Raw genomic sequence first — 24339 nt, 5'->3', positions numbered from 1 at the left:
TAAACTTTGACGTGAGAACTTGATTTTTGCAAAATAATTCTTCCAACACTTTTCATCCCAAGGGATTTTTTTTATGTTAGAAAACTATTTTGTTTTGCAAGATTCTTACCGGTTAGTAATTTAAATAAGTAATTTGTTGTAAAACTCATATTAAAATATTTTAAATTTTTTGGAGCTCATATTTATGATTAATATTTACCATGTTGTATTTTGCTTTCACGTCTTTCACATGAACCAAGAATGAGTGGTTGATGATCTCGCATGATTTATGTTGTCAACCTTCCTGCTGATATTTGAGAATCGGAGGTTTAAGACGTATTTTACAAGTTCTAATTAGAGAATTGGAGGTTGAAGACTTATTTTTGGATATTGTGTATATGGATTATTCCGTCTTCATTGCCTTTATTTTTTTAGTCTTTGTGATGTTTATATGGTATCAATATTTTTAATATATCATTAAATTTATAATGTAGTGCAAGGAAATGTGTCAGTTTGCAATCATTATTACCACTCAATTTAGGTTGAGCTTCCACACGGTGGCAGATGTCCCACCATCTTAAAGTAATCGTCGTGGTGGTTATCGTGGGTGCAATGGGGGAAGGAATTTGAAGGTCGGTTGATGATTATCACCTGGCTTTGTAAGATGTAAGTTTTGGTCTTTGTGTAGCTCTTGTGTTATTTACTTGTGTAACATTTCAGGATTATATGAATGAATAAAGCTAGGGATGTCTGTTTTGTTGAAGTTTATCACGATGGTGAAGTTTTGCATTTTCAGCTTTGTAATGTGATGTATGGCTCTTTGCTTTTGTGTTTTTTTTATTGATCAACACAAGCCATACACTTCCTTTTTAGCATTAATTTTCTCCTTCTTCGATCTTTGATGTGGAGGTTTGAGGAACAAGAAATTGACCTTTTGGTAATGGATGAAGTTCAACGTTTGCAAACTTGTTGTCTGAATCAGTAGCAACTTCTGAACTTTTTTTCGGCACTGAAACTTTCTATTCAAACAGGAACTTATGGCCTAGTTGATTATACTAATTATGTGGACTTGAAATATGTTGTAAGTAAATGGTAGACATTTGTTGCAGTGTTCCTTCTTTGTCCTCTCGGCAAGATTTGAAGGTCGGTTGATTATCACTTATCTTTTTAGCTATTGTGTTATTTACTTTTGTAATATTTCAGGATCATATGAGAATGAAAAGCAGGGAATGTCTGTTATGCTGAATTTTATCTTCACTCTGAAGTTTTACAAGTCTGATTGAACCACGCAATTCTCCTTTCTCTGAACATGTGTTATTGGGTTTTTGCAGACTTGTTTATGGGTGCAGCTACTCTCTGACATTTCAAACGAAGACAAGTGATTTTCCCCTTCCTTATTTCTATCATTTCAAAATTGGTGGGGAAAGAAAGTTAGATAGTTAAACATCCTAAAACCATGTCACCTAAACTTTGATGTGAGAACTTGATTTTTGCAAAATAATTCTTCTAACAGTTTTCATCCCAACGGATTTTTTTATGTTAGATGAACTATTTTGTTTGGCAAGATTCTCAAGAAATTAATAGTTTTAATATGTAATTTGTTGTAGAAATCATATTAAAATAGTTTAAATTGTTTTGGAGCTCATCATTATTATTAATTTTTACTTGCAGTATTTGCTTTGACGTCTTCCACAATGACCAAGAGTATGGTAATCTCTCATGATTTATACTTTTTTATGGGTGCAATTACTATCTCGCCTTTCAAACGAAGATAAATGATTTTCCTCTTCCTTATTTTTATCGTTTCAAAATTGGTTGTGAAAGAAAGTTAAATGATTAAACATCCTAAAAGCAAGTCATCTAAACTTTGACGTGAGAACTTGATTTTTGCAAAATAATTCTTCCAACACTTTTCATCCCAAGGGATTTTTTTTATGTTAGAAAACTATTTTGTTTTGCAAGATTCTTACCGGTTGGTAATTTAAATAAGTAATTTGTTGTAAAACTCATATTAAAATATTTTAAATTTTTTGGAGCTCATATTTATGATTAATATTTACCATGCTGTATTTTGCTTTCACGTCTTTCACATGAACCAAGAATGAGTGGTTGCTGATCTCGCATGATTTATGTTGTCAACCTTCCTGCTGATATTAGAGAATCGGAGGTTTAAGACGTATTTTACAAGTTCTAATTAGAGAATCGGAGGCTGAAGACTTATTTTTGGATATTGTGTATATGGAATTATTCCGTCTTCATTGCCTTTATTTTTTTCTGCTTTGTGATGTTTATATGGTATCAATATTTTTAATATATCATTAAATTTATAATGTAATGCAAGGAAATGTGTCAGTTTGCAATCATTATTACCACTCAATTTAGGTTGAGCTTCCACACGGTGGCAGATGTCCCACCATCTTCAAGTAATCGTCGTGGTGGTTATCGTGGGTGCAATGGGGGGAGGAATTTAAAGGTCGGTTGATGATTATCACCTGGCTTTGTAAGCTGTAAGTTTTGGTCTTTGTAGCTCTTGTGTTATTTACTTGTGTAACATTTCAGGATTATATGAATGAATAAAGCTAGGGATGTCTGTTTTGTTGAAGTTTATCACGATGGTGAAGTTTTGCATTTTCAGCTTTGTAATGTGATGTATGGCTCTTTGCTTTTGTGTTTTTTTTATTGATCAACACAAGCCATACACTTCCTTTTTAGCTTTAATTTTTTCCTTCTTCGATCTTTGATGTGGAGGTTTGAGGAACAAGAAATTGACCTTTTGGTAATGGATGAAGTTCAACGTTTGCAAACTTATTGTCTGAATCAGTAGCAACTTCTGAACTTTTTTTCGGCACTAAAACTTTCTATTCAAACAGGAACTTATGGCCTAGTTGATTATACTAATTATGTGGACTTGAAATATGTTGTAAGTAAATGGTAGACATTTGTTGCAGTGTTCCTTCTTCGTCCTCTTGGCAAGATTTGAAGGTCGGTTGATTATCACTTGTCTTTTTAGCTATTGTGTTATTTACTTATGTAATATTTCAGGATCATATGAGAAAGAAAAGCGAGGAGTGTCTGTTATGCTGAATTTCATCTTGACTCTGAAGGTGATACATTTTTTTAAAAAAAATTTTTTATGTAGTTGTTTGGTCATGTTCGTTTTTTTATATATCATTAAGTCCCGTACATTTATTTTTCATCATCAATTTTTTCCTTCTCAAATATATGATTTTGAAGTTTAATGAACAAAAAATTGACATTTTGGTCATGAATGACATTCAACTTTTGCACATTTGTTGTCTGAATAGGAGCAACTCCTGAACTTTTTCCACACTGAAACCTTCTATTAAACAAGAACTTGTGGCCTGGTTATCACACTAATTTTGAGGACTTGAGGCATATGCTATAAGTAAATGGTAGACATTTGTTGTAGATTTACTTATGCTTTTGGTGTGTGCCTTTTGATAATATCTGAACTATTTGATCAATCAGATTGGAAACTTGATGATACCGATTTTAGAAATTCTTGGACTAGAACTTATATCTGGGTAAAGTCTTTGTTCATTCTATGCTTTCCCAGGTATTTTGTTTTTTGACTTCAAATTTTTTTTTTACTGACCTTAAAATTTAAATTTTTCACCTTTCGGTTCTCGCTTATGTTTGCAAACTTGCTTGGATTTTAAAGTGTAACACATGACAAAATAAATGAACTACACTACTTGATGTTAGTGAATATGGTGAATTGAAATTTCTCTGATGTCTTTGTAAATTCGATAATGCTAAAAACCATGAGCTGTAATTTTTTAGTTGGGCGTGTGCTTTGGTTTCAACACTAACTTTTGGTTAAGGGATACAAGGGTAGTCCAGTAAGAAGCTGAAGTAGGAGTGTCAGTAGGAGCAGAGACCCCTAGAGGAAGAGTAGGTAATCCTTGCGTCGTGTATTCTCTTATTTTGAACTTTATTGAATTTTATGCTCACTTTAAGTGAACTAGACACTTATAAATGAGTTAATTGGCTGTAAATATTTTTAAATCATTCTTATTGCTTGTGGTAACCTGACAAGAATGAGTTAATTTGTAAAATGAAAACGTTATGAGTTCCAATGTAGGTTGAACCTTATTTTAGACTAGGGACAGTCAAGTTAACTCTGTCCATCGTAAATCGAAAACTTAGTTTTCTACTTTCCCGGTTGATTCCATGTTCTTGAATTTTCTTCTAGTTACGACCTTCGAACTTTAAGCACAGCCTCTTAATCCATACGTGAACTTTTGGTTGCTTTTGTTTGGAATGGTTGTCGGCTGATATTGGATGGTCATTCATTTACATATACATAATGGAATCTTTAGCCTATAGTATGCATATGAATTATTCAGTCTTTATAACCTTAATTTTTAAAGCCTTGTCATGTAAAATTTTTATATATCATTAAATTTATAATTTTTTATGAATAGTTTTTTCTAAAAAATTATTTATTTTAAAATGATCTGCTTGTTTATTTTTACCTTTCTATTGATCTTCGCAACAAAACTTTGATGATAGATAATTTTTCTCATTGTTTTTCAGAAAATATTTGAAACATAATTAGTATTGAATATTCCGTTCGACTTACGTTGCTAACAGTCAGGTTTTTAGTTTTCTTATAGATCATTAAATATCATACATTTGTTTTTTATCATTAATTTTTTTCCTTCTCAGATATATGATTTTGAAGTTTAATGAACAAAAAATTAACATTTTGGTCATGAATGACGGTCAACTTTCACTGAAAGCTTCTATTCAAACAAGAACTTATGGCCTGGTTGATTATACTAATTGCGAGGACTTGAGATATATTCTATAAGTAAATGGTAGACATTACATTTATTGTAGATTTGCTTATGCTTTTGGTGTTTTCCTTTTGATAATATCCCAAGAATTTGATCAACCAGATTCGGAAACTTGATGATACCGAGTTTAGAAATCCATCGGGGTATCGTCTTTTTTCAATCTATGCTTTCTCATCTCTTGGTTTTTTGTTTTTAAGCCTTCGATTTTTTAAAAAAAAAAAATTGATTGTATTCTTGAAGTATTTATGAGAAAATTTGATATGTTTTACATTATACTCACCTAAGTTTTCTTTATTATTTTAAATCCTTACAAATAAATTTTTTATTTCATTTTAAAATGTTTAGCTTTAACAATTTTATTTTCTATAAATTTGACAAAAATTGATGTTTAAAAGTTCATACTTTAACAATTTAAATAAATAGATTCTAGAAATTTAATGATTAATGAATTAATGAATATTTACAATTTTTTCCATAATATATGTAAACAAAAATACAATTAATATTCAAACTTCCCAAAAATATAAGTTTGTGCATGCGCGTATTCTTACATTTCATTGTTTCCCATCACTATATAAATGGGACACCGGGGAAATTTTTGCTAGAAAACGGAGGAGGGGGAGTTGGAATGAGTGCATGCGGTTGAGGTACTTTCTGAATTCCTCGTGTGATAATTTCTTCCATTTTCAACAAATTTCGTGAAATATTTTCGGAATTCAATCGAGTTTTCAAATTGAAAAATTATTGAAATTACAAAAGAAATTGTTAAAAATAAGATTTTCCAATGTGTTCCTCTTTTTAGGTTCTTGATTGATTGATGGTATTTCTATCAGATTGTTTTATTTACACTTTCTGAAACTGATGGGAACTCATATATCATATTGTTTGTGATGGTAAAGTTTATATTCTCTTTCCCTTGCATTTCTCTTCCCACTTAAAAGATTTTGTCCTCGAAATCTCACATGTACTTATCGCAAACACTTAGGCTATGTTTGATATGTATGATATGATATGATAGATTTGGTATGATTTTAAAATTGTGGACTAATTCATTCTTATTTTACTAATTATTTTTCTTACGACTCGTCATTGTTATTAATTATCAAAAAAGTATTTCTTATTATTTATTATTAATTTTTTTATTATACAAATCCTGATATTAATATTAAAAATTCATTTTTTATTTTCTATAATTTAATTTCCTAATATACAATTGTATATCCTGATATACAATTATTATTCTATTATTAACTTTTTTCTATAATTGTATATCCTGATTTACAATTATTATTCTCATTATAATTAATGTTATATTCTTTTAATCAATAATTTAATTATAGTTTCATCATTAATTATAATTATAATTAATCAATAATTTTATTATTAAATAATTTCTTATTAATTTAATTAATTTTTTTATCATTATTTAAATTTTTATTATTGATATTAATTTGTATATTCTCATTTATTATTATTATTTTACATCTTATTATTTATTTATTTATTTATTATTATTATTATTATTTTGAATAATATAATTTGAAAAATAATTAAAAATTAAATAGTGAGTAGTAAATCCGTTAATTGGGTTTAAGACGATTTTTAAAATTGTAAAATTATATTTTATTGCATAAACTTTTATATTTTAATATTTATTTTGAATTTTGAATTTAACTACAGTTTTCTAATTTCTCTGTTTGTTTTCGTATTGCATAAGTAAACAAATGCTTAAAAGTCTTAGTTTAATATACACGTTAACATGGAAATTGCAAAAGTAATCACTTGGCGAAGAAGTGTACAGTGTCGGTCACATGCGGGTCTTGGAGATAAAAAAAAAGAGCTAAAAATTGTACCAAACAAATTATTGTGACTGATTATTTATTAATCAACCTCTTATCATTCAAACCAAACTCACCCTTACAAGTTAGAACTATAATCGGAAGACATCGAATGAAATAAAATACAATCAAACAAATTTTAGCATTAAACAAAATCAATGAATCTGAAATTTGTTTTTCTGTATCGAGTCTAGTCCTTATCAATGAAATAGATTTGTCGTACAAAACTATCTTCCAAGTTTAGGAGACAAAACTAATCGTTTAGTCTGGGTTTTGGATAGTCAAGAAGCCGAGAAGGTTGAGCAAAGCCCATCAGCGCGTAGATCAACCAGGGTAGTAAGAGCTAACAAGTATGGGGCGCCCTGTCTTGATCATCATTGGGAGGTATTTCAGCACACGGGGGGTGATGTGACTAGGCTGAAGTAGGTATGAGTTGTCAGACTTGATAGTATCAGTGAACAGAAGCATGGACGATCATCTCGTCATGAGTAGCAGCTTGGCACTAAAAACAAAGTTATCATTGACTTCTCTCCTATCAATACCAGGTTTGTTTGATATTAATTCATTCAGACATTTTCAATAAACACGCATACTCTCTATACATTATCCTGATATAAAATCACTTGATTGACTTTGAGCATCAGAATGATCACGCCGGAGAATATTCTGGCGCCCCACTAACGATCTTTGTTATCTTAAATGTGCAGATATACCAAAGCCCGAACATCCCTCATCCAAGATCTGATACATCAGGGTAGGAAGCAGCCCGACCCGGTGTAATTGCACACCTCTCTCAAACCCAATTCACCCGGTCATCATCATTGGCGTCGTCTATGGAAACATAGATCTGAGACGAAGATATGGTTTCCACTCGAAAATCAGCTCGGAGGGACAATTCCAGAAGGGAGTCCTCAGAAATCAGATGTTCCCCATACCCCCGGCAAACTTTCATGATCAATCTCGAACAATTGACTCAATAGATAGCAGCGGCTGTCCAGAAAGCCATGATAGAAAAGTTACCTCCCAGTAGCAGTCGTGCACCCCGTAAGGAAGGATTCAGGGGAGGAGGGGGAGGAAGAAATCTCCAAGAATGTTTCAAAGCCTTTACCATGGCTGAAGAACTGGAAGATTTGAAATAGAAAGTGAAGAAGCTAGAAAGACAAACCGGGTCCTCTCAAAATTCTCGAATTCAACCAAGAGGAGGGTGTCCTTTCTCCAACCTCATAATCAATTAGCCCTTACCGGCCCACTATAAGTCAGCAAACATCAAGGAGTATGACGGAAATTCGGACCCTGAAGAGCATTTGGCCCGTTTTGAGAATATGACAATGTTACATTGTTATGGTGATGAGATCAAGTACAAGACTTTCTTAACCACGTTGGTGGAATCAACCCAACGATGGTTTGACAAGTTAGATTCCCGAAGTATACAAAACTTTGTGGACTTTACAAGTGCCTTTTTAAATCACTTCAGCAATAGCAAAAGGTACAAGAAAGACTATTTTTATACATCCGCAAACTTAATAAAGCAGCATTGGAAGTACCTTCATGCACCTTTGATACCAAAACTACGGCGTTCACACAGGGGCTCCAGGAAGGGGACTTCTTCCGGTCTCTGGTGAAAAAATTGCCAAAAGAGCAGACGGAAAAACGGGTGCAGAGATCATAACCACAAGAAAATTGAGACCCTACTTTCTGTTTCATCCTATCATTGTCCTTACCAATAGCTCACGAGGGAAAATCATGACTAATCCGGACATCTCGGGGAGGCTGGTAAAATGGAAAATAGAGCTCGAGGAGTATGACATCACTTACCAGACAAGGACCGCCATAAAAGCTCAAGCTTTGTCAGATCTCCTGATTGAAATGGCACAGTCTGGGCAGGAAGAATTTTGAAGAGTGTTTGTTGATGGTGCGGCCAGCAAGGAAGGTAGTGGGGTGGGAGTCGTTCTAGTTTCTCCCACGGGAGAAAAGATAAAATTTACAGTGACATTGGACTTCCGGACTTCAAATAATGAGGTCGGGAAGCTGGAGCTACCCGAATCATCCTATATTCAGACTCTCGACTAACTATTCAGAAATTCAAAGGCTCTTATGAGGTCCGAGAAGGGAGGTTAAAAGAGTATTTATAAGCCATTCAAGAACTATCGGAAAGTTTTACTGATTGGAGTGCAGAACAGATTCCGAGGGAAGAAAATGTTAAGGCTGATGCACTCACCAAGATGGCATCCTCTTTGGCAGGAGAGGGTGGCAAGGATGTTATTCATCACACGAAGTTAGTGTCAACCATAGATATAGATCCAGTGATTTCTCAGGAAAATTCATGGAGAATGCCCTTACTCGAGTTCATTTCAACAAGCCGGTTGCCAAGAGATCCTCAACAAGCTCAAAAAATAAGAGGCAATGTTCCCGTTTCAATGTCATCAATGGAGAATTGTACCGACAATCATTTTAAGGCTCAATGCTCAAGTGTTTGGCCGAGGAAGAAACTAAATTTGTATTAAGGGAAATTCATGACATGTGCTGTGGAGACCATCTTGGGACCATAGTACTCACTCAAAAAGCCTCGCTGGATTCTGGTAGCCTACTATTAATACATATGCCCGAGAGGTGGTCCGGTCTTGTGAAGGATGTCAACGCCGTGGTAATTTTTGCCACAGCCCGGCCTCATCTTTGAAGCCTGTTTGAGTATCTTGTCCTTTTGATCAATGGGACCTATATATTGTGAGACCCTTCCCAGTAGCCCGAGCCCAGAAGAAATTCTTGTTAGTAGCAGTTAACTACTTTTTCAAGTGAATGGAGGCCGAGCCCCTGGCCAAAATCACTGAAGATGAGGTATTAAAATTTTTATGGAAAACCATAGTTTGCAGATTCAAGCTACCAAGGAAGATAATATCCGATAATGGCCGATGGTTCCATGGGCGAAAAATTATGGCCTAGTGTAAAGAAATGAAGATTATTCAGTCCTTCACTTCAGTAGCTTATCCCCAAGCTAACAGGAAAACTCACTAACCGATTAATTGTTCATGTTTTAAAGGCCAGATTGCAGGGTAGATTGGGTGGAACAAGTACTTAGTGTTCTATGGGCTTATCGAACCACTCCCCGGACTACGACTAGAGAAACTCCTTATGGTATGGTTTATGGATTTGAAGAGTGACAAGTTTCTAGGATTCATAGTAATCGAAAAGGGAATCGAAGTCAACCTGGAGAAGGCGAAAGCTATTTTGGAGATGGTTTCTCCTAAAACTATCAAGGAAGTACAAAAGCTAACATGCATAACTGCAGCTTTGTCCCAGTTCATATCAAGATCAGCACATCGAAGTTATCATTTCTTTCAGATATTGAGGAAAGCCCAAAGATTTCGATGGGATGATAAAACTGAGCAAGCCTTTCAAGACTTGAAGAATCATCTAGCTTACAGACTCATGTAAATGATTCAAGCCTTTCAGCTATAAGCTATCTTAAAACTTGACCAATTAAACAAATCCCACTTATTTCATAAACAAATCCACCCCTTCCCGAACAATGAAAATTAAGGAAATATGAAACTTCGACAACCAATCGACCTCAGAACTCAGTTCATGTGGCTTGAATAGCAATGAGCGAAGTACGTGAAATGATAAGCCAAAGTCTATTCTTGAACGCACAATCAAATCTTCAAACAAAGAGCATGGGCTAAATATCAAGTTTCTAGGTAGGATATTTATTATGCATGAATATTAAGAGCATCCTAGATACACTTCAAGAAAACCCAACTTCCAACCAGTAAACTCAAGCGGGTAGGCCCCATAAACAAGAAAAATATCCCAATCACTTTACAAATCACCAAATGTAAAATAGCCCCAGCCAAAAAAAAGGCTTTTAACTAAAACCAAGAAAATGCAGCACTATATAGAACAGAAGATCATATCATACAAAGTGAGAGACAGGTGGCTAGAGTTAAGGGCTTAATCCACAGGTGGAGAAGATAGATAGATGAGATAGTATGCAACATTCCACATAAAGACGTAATAGAGAGATTGCAACTAAAGAAAAAGAGAGAACATGTAATGGCCATGTCAGGCTTGGGAAAATATTCTCGGAAGTTCTCATCGATTTTGTTGAGATCCACTTGGACAAATGCTGGCATTACTACGTGCATCTGATATGGCTTGATCAACAATGTCAAAACCAAACATGTATCTCACCCTAAAAGAGTATGGAGAAGCAACTGGTAAAAACAACGGTAGCCGGTCTAATCATCAAATCGAAAAATAAAGAGAAATTTTTCTATGATAATATAAGTGTCGTAGCAATCACCTACAATCCTATCTTGCATTCTCGGACCAAACACATTGACATCAGACATTATTTCATCTGAGATCATGTAATAAAGAAGGATATCAGGTTGGAATACATCTCAACAAACAATCAAACCGCTGACATATTCACTAAACCACTTCCAGACGCCAAGTTTTATTATTTCCGAAATATTCTTTGTTTATTTGATTTAAATTAATGCATAACTTTAGGGGGGAAAAAATTAAAGTTGATAAAATAATGTCTTAAGTCAGTACACAACTCTAACCGCTCCGGCTAGAGTTTGTGGAAATTTAATCTTATCAAATGCTCTGAATGTTTCTCTTTGGAACAAATTAATCTTTTTGAATGGTCTGATTTTAAATATTTTAAATTTTTAATATTTAAATTCAACATTTACTGATTTTATGGTTATTATCCATATTTAAATATTATATTTTTAATCGGATATATGAACAGCCAAAAGTCATTTTTTTGAGTTTTCGAAATTTTAAAATAACACAAGTGACAAACAAACACGTGATCTATTATGTCTATCAAATCAGATCATATATATATTTCAGTGTTAATTCTCCTTCATTCTTTCTGATTACATTTCATCCTTTCATATTCTTCGAGCAATACTATTCTATTTGTCTTCTAACAACTTGTTGAAAAAATTCATATCGTTCATTCAAACTAACTTTCAAAATGAAAAGCTACTCAAACAACACTCTTGCAATTAACGCCGCCTCTGTTTTGGTCATGCCAGACAAGGCCAGGTTGCCAATGTTCAAGATGTTAGAGGCTTCATGCCTCAAGAAGTTTCTATGATCCAGCTTCTAATACTCAAAGACAATACTCGAGACCACAAGGATGGAGCATGGATCCATCTTCTGCACAATCCAAAGAACCAATCTCTGCATTACCCAGAAATTGTTTTGCAAAAACGTTGGACCTACCAACGGTTGGACTTAGCTCCTTCTCAAAAATGCCAGAATGTAACTCTGCTCACTAGAGGATAAAGTTCAGTTTGTCAAGCTCTCCAATTGCTGCTTCCACTGTCGAGAAAAATGAATTGAAGATGGGATACCGGTTGTTGGCAGACGTCGTTAGCAAGTTGTTGTTGATCAAAACTGAGGCTTTTGACAAATGACAACTGGGAAGTTCCTGGTCATGAGACCATCTCCTCCAGAATCAATGTCAATTGGTCCGACATTATGTTCAAGACTTTCACCTGCATGGTGAAGAAGAAAGTCCAATATCATAGGTTCGTAGTTCTTATCTGCTATCTGTTGGAGCTGATGTTGATGCTGATCAAGCTGGTCAATGTGGTTCGGCTTTACAAACCAAGTGGCTGAAATGGCCTAATGTTGAAAGCTCCCTCAAGAAGCAGATGTCAACCAGAATCGAGTTGTTGGATGTTAAACTCGAGAGAGAAGAAGAGGAAGTTGAGAAAAAAGAGAAGAAGAAACAGGCCGGCAAGGCCAAAACAGCGGCCAAGGAGACCAAGAGAAAACTAGTTATCTCTTTAGATTCTGAATATGCTAGAGAGAATGTTCCTTTCGCTCAGGTCTTCTTTGAGAAGAACAAGAGGATGGAAAAGTCCAAAATAAAGAAGATCAAATTGATCAAACACGTTTTTAAGCCGCTTCGACCTACTCCAATTCCAGTCGTCCCAATTTCTAGCTTAAAGGGAATTTAAGTTTTGGAATCAAAACAAACTTCTCACCGGCCCAGTCTGCCTCTCATCAATCGTAAATCCAAAGTGAAGGAAATCATTGTGGTGGAGCCCAAAATCTCCAACGTTCAGGCATCCATTAACCTCACAATAGAGCGAGGGAATTAAAGTGCTAACATAAAATGGCTGGTTTTGATAAATGAGTGGATTTTCGGAACGTTGTCCATGTAGAAGTGATTAGAAAATAGAAGAAGGTGAAGGAGGTAGCTGCCCTCGAGCAGAAGATGTTCGAGTGGGCCAAAATTGTTGTTATCTCTGAAGCTCTCCAGCAGCGAGACTTGATCGATCTAGAATTGAAAGAAAGTATCGTAATACATCAGAAGATAGACAACTTTGTTGCTCACAATTAGACTCCTGTAGACGATGCATCGGTGATTAGCCAATTGGAGATGGATGTTCTCTCTTTATCTATGAGAGAGTAATGAGACAAGAGCTTGAGCTTCCAGCCGCTGAGGAAGAAACAGTTGAAGCAATATTTGATATAGGAGAAAGACAGAATGGGAAACAATCTGAAATCATTCACATCAAAGCTCCTACGAATCAAGTTGTTGAGATTGTGATGCTTGAGAAAGAGGTCGAGATACCCATCCATGTGGAATAATTCCCTCAAATTCCAACAGTTTACGAAATTGTTTTTCAAACCGGTGGTCAAGTGAATCGGTCTAAACCTTTGAATTAATAAGCTTCATCCTCCTCGCCGCATCAAGTGCCATCAGAAGATCTCCCAGAGATTTCTTTAATATATGTGGATGAAGTAGTCCGATCTCTATCCTAGTTCGAGTTCAATCAAAGCAAAATGGATCCCTAATCTCCCATGTTTAAAGATTTCACTATTGAGAAAGGGGAAATTACGCTGATAAAGATCTGAATTTGGAATCACTATCAACCACTCCTGCCATAATGAAACAGCCTGAAGATACAATGCTCTCTCCCGAGAATCTGTCTGGCAAGGAGTTGGTTATTTATGGAGAAGAAATTGAGCAGGTTTTTATTGAAGAAGTGGTTGTTCAGGAGCCAGAATCATTCAAGTTCTAGCCGCCAGTGCCATCATCTCAAGTCCAGTCGGTGATGGTGGTGCGTATCAAGCCGGTCCCTCCTCCTCTCCTCCAGATGATTTTCTAACCGAACAATCAGACTCTCAACCAAGACACCTTTTGATCATTTTATGTCTTAATTGCTCACAATCTCTCAATCTGTGAATGACATAGAAGTCAAAAACTATGTTTATCAGGTACAGTTCGACAATTTCAAGGCTCAAATGATGAAGAACCTAAGTGCCATTGAATCTCAATTCCGATTGACCATGGTCGATCAGACCATAATGAAAAATCGAGCAGTCACCATGAACACATAACTTTCAACTCAGATTTCACGAAGTCGAGTTCTTATAAATACTGAGTTGAAAGTTCAAGTTGCTCAGATCAGACATCATATGAATGAGCGGTTTGATATTATTAAGTATATGCAATGTATTGATGCCAAAAAAAGGAAAAATGGTGGATTACAAAAAGATTGAAGAGCAGAAACATGGAGCTAAGATAGCCAAATATGAAGAGTCAAAGAGATTGGATGATAAAGAGGAGAATGGAAGAGGATGAGAAAAGAAGTGAAGGAGGTGGCAGTGGTGGAGGTGCAAGCCATAATAGAGGTTTTTCTATTTTCTTCGTAGGTTTATTAGGACTTGTATTTCACCGCACCTATAAAAATGACATATCATTTACCCAATGAAATTCATTCTTTTTCATATGTCGCTACCTTGCTTAATGTAATTTTTTATATAAACTTGCAGTCTGGTTTTGTCATCACTAAAAAAGAAAAATTGTTAGAATATTTCTATTACCCAAAGTTTTTATGATTAAAAAAATAACATCATCGAGTTGTTTCATGTACAACTGCTCTTTAATTATATTTTCAGGTTTTCAAACCGTTGGAGCAGTTCAATTCTTTCAGATAAGAGCATCAGAAGATCAAGACATTTTGGATAGAATTCAAGCCGCAGAATGACTGAATTCAAGCTGGAATATATCATCTGTTAAATTGATCAGCAGTACATGTGTTCAAATCATTGAAAGTCCAACTTCACTGCCATCGGTCAGAAATAAGTTATTTCAAATAGAAATAATTTGAATAACTTATGTCATATTTAGAATGATTACACAATATCTTTCCAATTCCTAAATGACATAAAGTTATATATTTCAGACATGGTGTGTCAACTTGATGAAAAGCAAGAGCTTAAAGTCGCAAAAGCACAAAAAACATTAAATGAGCATGTAATGATATGTACGACATTCTTGCACTTTACATTCTTACAAATCAAATTTCAATTTATTTCTTGTTAAACTGTCAATTACATCATATAGCTCATCATTAGTCAAGCCGAACATTTCCACCCTTATTCATTTTTTAGTGGTCCAGCAAAACCAGCTGTTCAAGAATATTTTTAACAGCCTAAATTTTTAAAGAACAATTCAAAATTTAGAAAATTATAAAAGAGTTTATCCGCACCCTCTAAACTCTAATATGATCCCTACACTATACATTATGGAAAATTTGGTATAGTGTGCGTATTCCATCATTTATATTTTTAGGCCTTGTGATGTTTATAAGATATAAATTTTTTTAATATATAAATACTAATTATTAAAATGAAATAAATTTATATAATAAATATTTGTAAAGATTTAAGAATAAATAAAAAAATCTCAGGTAAGAAAATTATAAATGGATATCTTGAAGTATTTTTGAGAAATTTTGATTGATATTTACAAGATATTCACCCGGGTTTTCTTTATTTCTTTTAAATTCTTACAAATAGTTATATACTAGCTACTTTGTACACACGGTGCGTGTGTGTAAAGTTTTTTTTATAATTATCGAGAGCCTAAAGTGAAATTTGACAAATTATCGAGGGACTAAAGTGCTATTTGAATTGTTGTAATTAAAAAATAAAAACAAAAGTATTTGTTGAAATTAAAAATAAATAAAAAGCAAAGTGCAATATTGATATCACATAATGGCAAAATTAGAAGATCCAAAAACAGACCAAGACACTATTTTGTCTCTATTATACAGATTCTTAATAATACTAATAGATATATTTATTTATTTATTTATTTTTAAAATGTTAAGCTTTTACATAATTTTTTGTCAAAAGATACGTGAAATTAATTTTTATTAAAGCTTCCATGTACTGAATATTATTGTGAAAACAAATTGTTTTAAAATACCAAAATATTTATGTTTCCAAAAACTAGCTTTTAGAAAACTGATAATAAAAATAATAATGTAAATTTTAATATTTAATTAAATTGATAGTCTTTGGATTATGATTAAATTATATTTATAGTTTTATAACAATTGAATTTATATGGTATGTTATTATTTTTTTGAGCTTACATAACTAGGAACTTATGGCCTAATGCATGATTAATGTATAATAAATCCTAGCCAACGATACATATATTATGCGTGTGTAAAATAACAACTATTACATATATGAATCGTGATCATGATCATTAGTAGATCTAGTTGATTCATAAAATTTTGTTATAGTTTTAATTATTTTTAGATATTGATAATGCAATTTACATTAAATATTTAATTTATAGATATAATATATGAATTTTGAATTTTTAAAATATATTAGGTATTGTAGTTACTAGTAAATTATATGAAAAACATTACTTTTCTAAATGGATAGAGTATTTTTGTAAAAATTCATTGGTGTCACAAAGTTGGACTACTAATCGTCTCAATCTTTACACATAGTGTATGTGATAGATATTAGAAATATTTAAAAATGATAAAAATAGATAAATTAAGGGTAAATTGTGAAAAACTACACAAACCAAATAAAACTTTAAATTTAATACACACACTAAAATACTTTGGTTCTACTACCTAAAAAAAGAAGTTAAAAAGACATAAATACCCTTATGTTTGCTTATATGTGATAAAACCCAAATGATAGATTTTTTGGGCCGAAAATGATATCAGAGCCTAGGTAACTTATTTTAAACATACAAATTTATTATTATCAAGTAATTAAATGTTTGAGGAGGAAAATTTTCTCAATTAACATGAATCCGAACCCAAGTTCAAGATTAAGTATTTACAGGATTTATTCCAGAACTCTGGAATATTTGCTACAGGAAGATCTAACCAAGGTTAGATATCAAGAAGGAACCTATCAGAATCCTAAGATAAACTTATGATTCAAAATAACAGGTTCTTCGAAATAATACCGGATTCCTCTAAACTCTCTGGAGATCATAGAGAAATTCAAAAGACAATGCAAAACTATGACAATATGTTGTATTATGTACCACCGAATGTGGAGAAAATCCTTGAAAACCAAGAAGAAATTCTTGGAATGTTAAAGGATATTCGAACAATAATTCAGAACATAGAACAACAACCAAGTTCTAGTAAGAGGACTTCAGAATGAAGGTTACCACCATTATTTGGTACTAAACCCTTATTACATCAAAGATGGAAGCCAAATTGATGCCAAAACCTTTAACTGAAGAAGAAAAAATGATCAATCTGATCAAAACTGTCTCAAAAAAGAAATTAATATGATGACAACTTTAGAAAAGATTGGGCTAGAGGATCTACAAGAGCTTGTAGAATCTTTTGTAAACCTCAAAGTTGTAGATCTAAAGATGAACACGACTGGGGGTGAACAACCTACCATAACATGGTCATCTTCGCAAGAACCACCAAGAGAAAGTGTGGGATCTCAGAACATTAATATGAGAGAATCCTAACAAGACTTTACACTAGTGGAGAATCACACCCAGCACGAACAAGGTCAAGGAAGAATCAAATTTCTTTGCACCAAACACCCTATGGGAAATCTGTTCTAGAACCTATACATCCTTATGGGGTTATGCTTAAACTAGATGTACTAGATTTCAAAAACAGAGAAGATATCATAGACGATTGGACATCAGCTATGAGAATCGCAGCAGGAACACTAGATCTCAATAGAGAAGGATTCATTAAACTTCCAGAAATGAGTCTTATGGGATCAGTTAAAATTGCTTGGGACATGACTTCGGTATAAACCAAAGAGTCAGTCCTAGCCGGAGAATCTCTTAGCGAGATAGCCGGAAGAATGGCTACCCTATTTAAAGCACAATTTATAGGGGTAGACTATTTTAATAGTCAAGACACAGAGAAGAAAAAGAAATGCACTCAAGCTTTGTATAGTCTTGAATTACATGATACATGTTTAGTGGATGAATATATTATGTTATTCACTAAATATAGATGGAATTCAGGGGTCGAAGAAGATATAGCGATGTAGCACTTCTTCGCCAAGATGCCAAGTCCCTGGAGAGAAATGCTAATAAGGGAATATATCCCTGGCAACCCAGATACATTGACACGAAGAGCATCTTTTCTTAAAGGAAAATTGGCAGAATTTTGTCATTTGGCAGCATTACAAAAGAATTACAAACATTTAATGGGTATTAACAAACGTATTCCTTTATGTTGTAAGGAAAATGATATTCCAACGATTATTGGAAGTAAACTACAGAAGCATAAGAGGAAAAGTTTTAGAACTCATCCTTATGCTAGAAGTGGAAGAAGTTCTTTGAAACCAAGAACAATATGGTCTAGACAGAAATACAGATCTTACAAATCTGGACAAAGAAGTGGACCATCAAGAAGTAGGATATCATCCCAAGCATCGAGTACATTTCGAAACACAGGAAGAACACCTACAAAGAAAACTTTTAGAAGAGCTCATACTCGAGCTAATGAAAGTTTTAAAGATTGAAGTTGCTGGACATGTGGAGCAAGAGATCATATCTCAACCAATTGTTCAGAAAATGAAAAGAGAGGTATTATATGCTTCGAATAAAATCCGGATATTGAACAAGCAGTTTATTACCAAGATCTCATTCAGGTATACCGATTTGAGGACATTGTCTCTGATGAAAGTATATATGAAGAAGAAGAAATCTTAAGTCAGGGAGAATCTGATGGAACAGAATCGGAATCTGACTAAGGACGAGGTGTTTCGACACGAAACACATGAGAATTTGTCTGGATTCTTTAGCCAGACAGTAATATCTCATAATGTGGTCCAAAGAATTATGAGAGAAAACTCTAGTCTACAGAGATATCAAGGATTCTCTGCAGGACAGGTAGAAAAGTTCCTAGGAAGTCTTGGCCTAAGAAACAGAAAACATCATCTAATCTATAAAGTTTTCAGAAGAAAAATGGCAATCCCAATAGAACTTATAGGAAATAGAATGGAGATGCAATTAATTTCTTCTGAAGAAATTAAGGAAAAATTACAAAAACTCAAGATAGAAGTAGCAAGGACTATGTCCTGGATTCATATCGGAGCAATCCAGATCATGATAAAAGCTACTTTTAAAGAAGGAATAGATTCACCCATTGATATTGTTATATGCGATAAACGAATGGGGAACCTACAAGATTCAGTACTGGGGACCATCTCAGGAAATCTCTGCGCATGAAAGATTGTAAGAGTAATCTATCCGAGAATTGCCTACAACCTGGAAGATAGAGATTTTAGCCGAGCCTTGACATTGCACCAAAATTTCAAGGAAAAAAGACTGATGAAAGAAGGTAATAGACCATATTCTATTACCTATCAAATTGTATATGCTCTATCCAATACACATCATTAAAATTGTTTATTAGAAATGAGTTTATTGAAATACCAGAGATATTTGGAAAAGTTGTTCAAGCAATTTATCCAGAAAGAGTTGAGTTTCCTTTAATACAGGAAACATATATCCAAATACAAGACAAGCCGACTCAACAAAGGAATCAAAGTCTTAAATTAGAATCAAGAAGAATATCTTTTAATGAAGATAAGATTACAAGTTACAGGTGGGGAAAAACACATGTCCAAGAAACCTAACAGGAGCCAAAAAACTTTTCCACAATAGGAAATCTTAGATGCTCAGAAGGGTGGAAGGAAATAGAAATAGTATTTGATATTACGAAACAAAGGAATCAAATTTCTTGTAATACCATATACTATTTAGAACAACCTCTGATAGGAACTTACCAAGGAATGATTAATATTGGAGAATTGGAAGTTCTTATCAAAGGAATTCCAGGGAAAGAACCAGATCAATTGGTTCTTGGACTAGAGTTTCTCGAGGAACATAAACCTTGGAAACGTCTAGAATATAGAATGGAGTTTATGGCAGAAGCTAGGATGTGAAAAATCCAATGACCACAAGTCCATTCTCAATATACATTCCAGTAGGAATGTTATATGAACAATATAAAGCAGAATACTTTGGTGCTTATATTGATTCAGGTGCTGGAATTTGCACAGCAAAACGAGGAGTTTTTCCAAATAATTTGGAATAAGAATTACCAAATATTGCTGGAAGAGATTTTTCCAAAAGAATCTTAATCTTATGTAAAGGGATTAAGATGACGGAAATAGTAATCGAAGGTTCTGGACAAACGCCTTGGTATAAGGTACAAATACCACCTATTTTTTTCATGATATAGAAGCTGACATTTTGTTAGGAAATAATTTCCTACAAATGTTTAATTCATATACTCAAGAAATTGAGACTAGAAGATTAGTGTTTACAACTCCTTGTAATCACAAAATCATAGTCCAGAGACTAAGAGAGGCATTTTACAGAAAATTGTCAATCCAGTTTCGCAGCAAGCGTGGTGATGAAGGAAAACTTGTAAACCTAAAAATGAAGGATTCTAGACGGTTTGGAGAAACAATGCTCCAGTTAAGAGCAGATAAAGAGCTCCAACCAGAAGAAATAGAATGCATTAAGATAGCTCTTTAAAATAATGAGGTAGAGTTTGAATCTAAGGTATCATTGGAAGATGTCAGGAAAATGATCAAATAAAATTATAATGAAGATCCATTGGCATGGTGGGACAAAAATTAACTCAAAGCTTGCCTTAAAATTAAGGAAGACAAAGAGTATGAATTGGTATGTTGCAAGCCTATCCCAATGAACATAATTGATCAAAGAGATATGCAGATTATAATCAACGAACATTTAGACCTTGTTTTGATTAAAGCAAGAATTTCACCATACGGCAGACCAGGATTCCTGGTAAGAAATAATGGTGAAATAAAAAGGAACAAACTCAGACTAGTTATTAATTATCAAGATATTAATAAGATTATGGAATTTGATAGGTATTTTATACCTAGTAGAGAACATCTGATTAGTTGCATATGCAATGCGAAGATATTCTCGAAATTCGATTGTAAGTCTGGATTTTATCAGATCCGGATGCAGGAAGAAAGCAAGAAGTTCACAGCTTTCTTCACACCACAATGACATTATATTTAGGAAGTATTACCAATGAGATTGGCTAATTCACCCCAGATATTGCAAAAAAAATGGATAATCTTTTTAAAGATTATTTCAAATTCATGTTTGTCTATATTGATGATGTGTTAATAATATATAAAAATATGAAAAAACATATTAAACATCTAGAGATTTTCTCTGATGTTTGTAAAAAAGAAGGACTGATTCTATCATAAAAAAAAGCAGTCATTGCCACAAGAAAGATTGAATTTTCAGGAATAGAAATCGATGAGTCTGGAATAATTTTGCAGGATCATATAGTAGAAAAGGTGCAAAATTTTCCAAACGAACTAAAAGAAAAGAAACAACTTCAAAGCTTTCTGAGAGTTGTTAATTTTGCTGGAATGTTTATCAAAAACCTATCAAAACACAAGAAAGTGTTTAGTCCATTACTGAAAAAAGATTCAAAATTTATATGGACAAAAGTACTGTAACACCTCTGACCGATTTCATAAAATAACACAGCGGAAAATTTAAAATTTTACTTGAAGGGAGGAAGGATTTAAAATTCTCTTGCCATAAAACATTTAAAATCAAAAGTATATACATGATCAATCAAGTGTTACACCAAAATACAAAATATCGTTTTTGATCATGTCAAAATGCTAGCAAAATAGCCTTCTTCCTTCCATCTCTATGCATATGACCTCGGCTCCAATCAACGTCCTGGCCCGTCACTCTTATCTGCATCACATGAATAACTGAAATGAGTATAAAACTCAGCAAGTGGAACTCTTACATAACAATGGATACATATCATACTCTGTAAAACATGGCTTTGAAAACATTAAATACCATCAACTCTGAAACATAAATATCATGGCATGAATAACAATAACGATGGTATTTCTCTTTTCTCTGATGGATTGATATCTAAATAGTATCTCTGTCTCTGTACCTATATCCCATCGATATAAATCGATACTCTGTTGGGATATAAGCCTATGTTCGTTGATCAACTAATTGCATGCAATCTCTGACTATGTATCTATCAATCCAATAAATCATTTAAACTCTCTTTTGGGCAATAAATCAAACACTTTGCGTACTCTTTTCTTTTTTATTCCCTTTGACATAATTGAGACATAAAAATGCCTCTAATATACAACAAAGTGTATTAATACATAGCATGAATCAAATGGAAGAGAATAACATGTTAAAACCATTGAAACACCATACATATATTATCATGTGAGCACAAGAAAATGAATTCCACTTACTACACTTGGAAACCTTGATTCTAAACTCTTGGTTGAATTCCTACAACAATAAACCATGAATAGAACCATCAACAACCCAATAATCGCAAACTCATACCATGAAAGCCATAAAATCAACACCATCAACAAACCCATGATTTCCCAACATCAAAAACCAAGAAATAACCAAAGCCACAAGCTTACCTTAGCTCCTTGAACACAAAAGAACCTTGTTCTCACTTCAATACTCCAACTAGATGCTAAAATGAAAGTAGCAAAAGATGGAAAATAAGAACCCTAGTCTCCCTTGCTCTGAAGAAACCGAGAGAAGTTGAGGAAATGAGAGAAAAGTGAACCAACTCATGTATTTAACCACTTAAAACCTAAAACACGCTTTTACTGTACATGCACTGCGGGTGCGCTAGCTTCATCACCGCGGGTGCGCTAAGCGTACTGGACAACCACCGAAAATCTGAAAACGTCGACCGCAGGTGCGCTACAAAATTGACCGCGGGTGCGCTCAGCTTACTGGAAAACATCCAAAAATCCGGAAGCATGGACCGCAGGTGCGCTGAGTTCTTACCGCGGGTGCGGTGCCGCCTCTGCCCAATCACCGCGGGTGCGGTGTCTAACTAACCGCGGGTGCGGTCACCTCTGTAGCCACAACAAACTTTTGCAACTAAAATCGAATCGCAACGCCGCTTCTCCTCATAATTCGGCAACACTCTCAACAAGAAAGTTGAATCTCTATGTCTTATCTAACCATTACAATTGGCCTCATACCAATTGGCTCAACATACAAATTACCATGAATTAAATCGCAATGACGCTACAATAAAACCACATATCAAGTATAACCAACAATATTATAAACCATAAATCGCAACTCTTAACATCAAAACTATACTTAAACTTAACCAAATAGTCCATAAACATATATTAAATCTTAAACCGTACCGTTCACCAAGCTTGGCTATTACAATCTCCCCTCCTTAAAGGAATTTCGTCCTCGAAATTGACGTCATTGCGCAAACAACTCAGGATACTTCTCTTTCATTTCATCCTCTGGTTCCCACGTGGCTTCTTCAATCAAATGATTCCTCCAAAGGACTTTAACAATGCCGATCTCTTTATTTCTCAACACTTTAACTTTGCGATCCAAAATCTGAACTGGAATCTCTTGGTACGTCAAATTCAGCGTCAAATCCAATGGCTCGTGGCGAAGAACATGGGAAGGATTCGCAATATACTTCCTGCATGGAGACATGAAAAACATTATGAACTCTGTCAAGATCTGGCGGTAGGGCTAACCTGTAAGCTCGATCACCAACTCTGTCCAAAATCTCAAATGGGCCTATAAATCTCGGACTCAATTTTCCCTTCTTACCAAACCGCATCACACCTTTAAGAGGTGCTATCTTCAAGAACACGTGATCACCAACCTCAAACTGCAACGGCCTTCGTCTCACATCAGCATAACTCTTCTGTCTCTACTGTGCTGTCTTCATTCTCTCTCGAATAACAGCAACAACATCAGCTGTCAGTTGGACCAATTCTGGACCCAACATCTTTCTCTCACCAATCTCGTCCCAATACAAGGGAGATCTACACTTTCTGCCATAAAGTGCTTCATACGGTGCCATGCCAATCGTTGCTTGGTAGCTATTATTGTACGTGAACTCAACAAGAGGCAATTTGGAATCCCAGCTACTAGGATAATCAATGGTACAAGCTCTGAGCATATCCTCTAAAATCTGAATAACTCTCTCAGATTGACCGTCGCTCTGGGGATGATATGCTGTACTGAATGCTAACCGTGTACCCAAGGCTCTGTGTAAACTCTTCCAAAACTCTGAAGTAAATCTAGGGTCACGATCAGACACGATCGACACAGGAACACCATGAAGTTTAACAATCTCTGCTATATACTCTTCGGCATACTGGTTCATGGAATACGTCGTTTTGACTGGAAGAAAATGCGCGGACTTGGTCAATCGATCAACAATAACCCAAATAGAGTTAAAACATTTCTGCGTTCTGGGAAGACTAGTCACGAAGTCCATCGTAATATGCTCCCATTTTCATTGAGGAATCGGCAATGATAGCAATGTCCCAGCAGGTTT

General features: G+C 34.3%; 1 protein-coding gene across 2 annotated transcripts in view; it reads left to right on the top strand.

Annotated features, from left to right (window-relative positions):
- The first annotated feature begins 684 nt into the window (after positions 1-684).
- Positions 685-24339, top strand: part of LOC142520064 (uncharacterized) — a 32267-nt gene continuing 8612 nt past the window's right edge. The window contains exons 1-7 of one of the 2 annotated variants that reach the window (XM_075623017.1): positions 685-1357; positions 1651-2486; positions 2928-2961; positions 3022-3083; positions 4905-4945; positions 5408-5449; positions 11692-12253. In XM_075623017.1, coding sequence (XP_075479132.1) covers positions 3057-3083; positions 4905-4945; positions 5408-5449; positions 11692-11944 — 363 coding nt within the window. In that variant the 5' untranslated portion in view covers positions 685-1357; positions 1651-2486; positions 2928-2961; positions 3022-3056 and the 3' untranslated portion in view covers positions 11945-12253. Of the gene's footprint in view, positions 1358-1650; positions 2487-2522; positions 2825-2927; positions 2962-3021; positions 3084-4904; positions 4946-5407; positions 5450-11691; positions 12254-24339 lie in introns of those variants that run through there. The other variant, XM_075623018.1, reaches the window with a different exon arrangement.

The sequence above is a fragment of the Primulina tabacum genome, chromosome 12 (genome assembly GCF_025594145.1).
Source record: "Primulina tabacum isolate GXHZ01 chromosome 12, ASM2559414v2, whole genome shotgun sequence".
In the NCBI taxonomy this organism is placed as follows: Eukaryota; Viridiplantae; Streptophyta; class Magnoliopsida; order Lamiales; family Gesneriaceae; genus Primulina; species Primulina tabacum.
This window is presented reverse-complemented; position numbering and strand designations above follow the sequence as displayed.